At 50.6% G+C, this 4,968-nt stretch overlaps 1 protein-coding gene across 1 annotated transcript; it reads left to right on the forward strand.

Annotated features, from left to right (window-relative positions):
- The first annotated feature begins 816 nt into the window (after nt 1-816).
- Nucleotides 817-4,738, forward strand: LOC119362850. Its single transcript, XM_037628118.1, has 3 exons — nt 817-2,858; nt 2,940-3,354; nt 4,398-4,738. Exons 1-2 carry the CDS (start codon nt 2,475-2,477, stop codon nt 3,348-3,350), a joined length of 795 nt encoding a protein of 264 aa, XP_037484015.1. The 5' UTR covers nt 817-2,474; the 3' UTR covers nt 3,351-3,354; nt 4,398-4,738.
- Nucleotides 4,739-4,968: the final 230 nt, after the last annotated feature.

Raw genomic sequence — 4,968 nt, forward strand, 5'->3', positions numbered from 1 at the left:
AATTTGACGGGTTCCGGTGACCGCCCCCAAGGGTTGCCAAAGTGTACGGGTTCGGTGACCGCCCCCAAGGGTTGCCATTTGTACGGGTTCGGTGACCGCCCTCAAGGGTCCCTTAGTGGAATCACGACATCTTGCATTGTGCAAGGGCGTGAGGAGATTACGGTGGCCCTAGTGGCTTCTTAGGGAGCATTGTGCCTCCACACCGCTCCAAACGGAGATTAGCATCCGCAAGGGTGTGAACTTCGGGATACATCATCGTCTCCGCGTGCCTCGGTTATCTCTTACCCGAGCCCTTTACTTATGCACTTTACTTTGTGATAGTCATATTGTTCTTGTCATATATCTTCCTATCACATAGTTGCTTATCTTGCTTAGCATAAGTTGTTGGTGCACATAGGTGAGCCTAGTTGTTGTAGGTTTTGTGCTTGACAAATTAACCGTTAGGTTTATTCCGCATTTGTTCAAGCCTAAACCGTAAATATTTTAAAACGCCTATTCACTCCCCCCCTTTAGGCGACATCCACGATCTTTCACACAGGTTGGTTCGCCACAGCCAAGCTGTTTGATGGTTAAAAGAGCGTGTCCCTCCTAGTCAATTCTTATTTCTGTAATCAACCTATAGTTATTTATATTATCAAATCTAGCTAATCTTTATTCGGTGAATGCTCCCGTGTCCAGCCCATTCGGGTGTCCGTTGCAACAAATTATCCAGCTGTGGCTAAAAAACAGAAAAGACAACGAAACGTGTTGTCAGATCCGGAGATCCCACACGCACCGCTGTCTATCTCGCCAACACGTTTCGTTTCCCCACACTCCGGATTCCCTTTCCTATCTTCTCTCCTCTTCTCTCTGTCCAGCGGGGAACGACAATCCAGTCCTTCTCAATGGCCGCCGCTGCTTCAAGGCCTCCCCGTAGAGCTCTCGATCCAGATCAGATCCAGGCCACCACCGAGCTCCTCGACCGCCTCCTCCTTCCTCTTTGCCCTCGCGCACGCCGCCCCATCGGAGCTCAGTGCCTCCTCGCAGCGCCTCCTTCTCCCTCCTTTCTCCTTCTTCCTCTCTTCCCCCTGCATCTCTGACCTTTCTTTTTCTATATGGCCATGAGCAGAGGAAGCAAGCAGGGAGCCTCGCCGCCGCCGCCACCACGGCCGTCGTCGCGCCGCCGCTGCCTCCGAGTTTGCCGATCATTGGCGAGCATCTGTGCCGTGACCGGCGTCGCGACCCTCTGCCTCGCCTCCATCATACGTGAGGATGAAGACGACAGCGCGCCATCGACCCGTCCCGGGCCGTCCCTCGCCACGCTCGCGTGGAGCGCACCTGCGCGTGGACCGCCGACCGGGCAAGCCGCCCCTCGCCGACAGGAGCGCCGGTGCCGCTCGCCTGAAGCATCTAATGGCGGCCCAGACGTTGTTCCCTGGATGACTGGGACTCCTCTTTGAGTTCATTCTTATCCCCATCTGCATCTCTGTCATTTTAGTAATTTGTAAATCATCACCCCCGACGTTGTTGGTTGTGCTAATTTGATTTCGTCGTGAAGGCCACTGGCCTCGCCAAGCAGCAGGAGGACCTGTGGGCTAGGCTCGCCTGCCGCAAGCGCGCCCGCGAGCTCGCCCTCATGCCGGCCAAGGCCACCTCCGGCTACTTCCTGTCCGCCGCGCTCTCCAACGCCTCGACCCATTCTTGGGCTCACGCGGCGCCGACGCCCGCCGCGACGCATCACCCCTTCCTTGGCTTCTCCAGGATGCACGCCGCCGGCGGCAAGCGGCGGCGCGTGCCGGGCGTTGGAGGCCGGCAATGGATAAGTTGCAGTGGTGGCCGGCAATGGATAAGTGGCAGTGGTGGCCAGCAATGGATAAGTGGCAGTGGTAGCAGGGGGTTTTCTGTAAAAACAAAACATTATCTCATCAGGAACACACTTAAAGTAGGACTGCGGGTTGAATTCTCAGAAACGAAGGGACTTTAATGCAAAAAAGCCGACGACAGACGACAGAAACCGAATTTGCTTTATTATTAATTAAAAAAAATTATTAGGTAAAGATAAAGATGTTCATGTATTTGACCAAATGGGTAAACAAAAACATGACAAATAGGATAAAATTGAAAGAAAACATATGAAAATAGAAACGAGAAAAGAAACAGCAAAAAGAAAAGTAACCACGATCCTTGTTGGGCCACTCCATAGATGGTAAAATGAAGTATAATGGCCCGTGAAAGCCTAATACTAGATAGATAGATAGATAGATCTCGGGTGTTTCTCTCTCTAAAAAAAAGATAGATAGATCTCGGGAGGGAATATTCCCTTTTCTTGCGCTCTTTGTAATACCCCCCACGCATCCCTCCCCCGCATCCATCTTTTCCCCAGCCCTAATAAAACGGGAGTAAGATCACATTTTCTCTTGGAAAAATAAACTCCACACAGATCGGAAACCTCACCGCACGCCACAGCCTTCCCCGCCCCATCCGCCACCGTCGCCATGGGTAGAGGCAGAGGAGGCCGCAACCGCAAGCCCCGCAACTCCGCCACGTTCCGCCTCTGCCCGCGCCCCGGCGCCGCCGACCCCTCCGACCGCGTCCTCGTCCGCGTCGACGGCAACCCGTACCGCGTCCCCGGCCTCGACGACGACGCCTGCTGCTACTTCGAGGGCGCCGAGCCCTCGTCCTCGCCCTCCGGGGCCGCCCTCCCCGACCACGTCCGCCGCGCGATCCTGGAGCTCGGTCTCCCCGACGACGGCTACAACTACCTCGCCCACATCCGCGAGATCCGCCCCTCGTACTCCTCCACCGGTGGCGGGGGCTCGTCCGCCGTGTTCCTCCCCACCCGCCGCGCCGCGCGCTGCGGTCTCCCGCTGAGCGTCAAGGTCCGATCTGTTTGTTCACTTGGAGCATGCCGCGTAATTTCGTCCCTTCCAGGTGTCTAATCCCGGTACTGTTCTGTGCAGGCATACGACGCGCGTGGTGTTGATGTTGGTCTGGACAATGTCGCTGCAACGGGAGCGCTGATTCCAGTGGAGGAGGCCATCGACCCGGATGTCACCGAACTGCTCGAGGAGAGCGACAACGTTCCACCGGGGTCCTTGGAGGATGAGGATGAAGAGAGCGAGGTGCCACCGGGGATCGTGGAAGATGAGGATGAGGAGAGCGAGGTCCCACCGGAGACCTCGGAGGACGACGAATCGGAGCTGGAGGACGATTTTGTTATCATTGCAAATCAGCCCGAGGAGGAAGACCAGATGGATCTGGAGGACGATTTTGTTATCCTTGCAAACCAGTCTGACGGCGAAGAGCAGATGGACGTGATGGCCAGCAGGTTGGAGCGAGGCAGTTTCATGGCTGCCTTATGGGCATGTTAAAATGGTGAGCTTGCTACCTAGCATTGTGTTTCTCCGTAAACTAATGCAAAATTATACTCCCTCCGTAAACTAATATAAGAGCGTTTAGATCACTACATCAGATTTTACTATATGTGCTTCCTACCAATATGCATGATTTTTAGTTGCACTTGTAGTTCCTGAACATCAATATTGATGAACTGGGTGAGGTACGGAACATCTGTTAACACTAGAAGTTATGTTAGGAGCTTTTCATGAGGAAGTCCATGCCCTGAAAGTACTGTAAACTAAAGAGTTTTTGGAAGGCTAATCAGACTATCTCGTCAAGTTTATTGATCAAATGCCACTGGTAGACAAGGGTTGGAGCGTGAAGCTGTTTGGATAGAGTAGTCGCTGGTTAATTTGTAGGGCGAGGAGTAAATGGATGAGAGCATGTAGCGAGTGGGCTGATGGTAACTTGTAAGCAAGAAATTCAGGCCTTTAACCCAACTAGTAATTGTGGACGTGCAATGCACATTAACACGAGGCAAAGATATTAATTATATTGCATATTAATATTAGGCAAAATATAAATTGCATGTTAATATTAGGTACTAGGCTATATAGTAAGCATGATATTAATTAGGCGATGGTACTAAACATGCTAAACATCGGAGCGATTTAGACCGTTGGATAGATGCAGTTGAATCGGTGAGATTTGTTGGACCTTTGCAACTTGCTCTTTTTATAATGGTATTGGTATATAGTAGATATTTGCACATGAGCTTCAGTTTTCTATAATTTGAGTACCACAATGTTCTGCTGCTACCGCTTAAACAAACATCCTTCCAAGTTCCCAATCAACATCAGGGATAATTCATGCACTTCACTACAAGCCTTTTGGGCTTCAGCTTATATAAGTCTTATCTTTTTTGTGAATTATTTGATGACCCGTAGACACATTCCTGCATCTGTGGTACTATTTTCCCACTGCCCTTTTTAATTTCTTACGCAATCATATTTTCTCCAAGTTTGTTAACCAAAGCGTCATGTTTCAAGCTGACTTGTTTTCCACTCTGCAAATGACAGCTTGCTTTGGGAAAGAATGCTGCGGTAAAGAAGTCCCAGAAAGCTGTTAGGGGTCCGTCCTTGTCGGCGCACCTTGTGTGCTGATTATTTATCTTGTATATATTGTGTTGATAGTGAACTGTTTGTCATAGCACTTCGATTGTCAGTAGGAATAATATTGAACATTTGTGCCAAATGTTGTGCACGCACAAATTAGGTTTCCTTTGGTAGATAAAAACTGATGGGTGATGTACGACAATTCATCTTCGACTGTACCGCTCTCCCTAGATTATGTTTCAAAACTCGTAATGCAAGATGTACAAAGTTGTCGTCGTCTCGTTGTGATATGTCTATTTGTTCCAGCGTTTTGCCTGGTGCATGAATGCTCTTACTGTTGAATATTGAAGATACTTACCACCTTCAAGAGTGAAAAGAATTCAAGGCCCTGTAACTAGAGCAACGGTGTAGTTTCAGATGAGCGGTCCTGTAGTTTCAGATGAGCGGTCCTATTGAGCAAATACCGACTCTGATGTGAACGCATCCCCCGCCGACCCCCGACCCCGAGTGGGTGACCCCGGGAGGAACCATGGAT

The sequence above is a fragment of the Triticum dicoccoides genome, chromosome 2B, assembly GCF_002162155.2.
Source record: "Triticum dicoccoides isolate Atlit2015 ecotype Zavitan chromosome 2B, WEW_v2.0, whole genome shotgun sequence".
Taxonomy (NCBI): Eukaryota; Viridiplantae; Streptophyta; class Magnoliopsida; order Poales; family Poaceae; genus Triticum; species Triticum dicoccoides.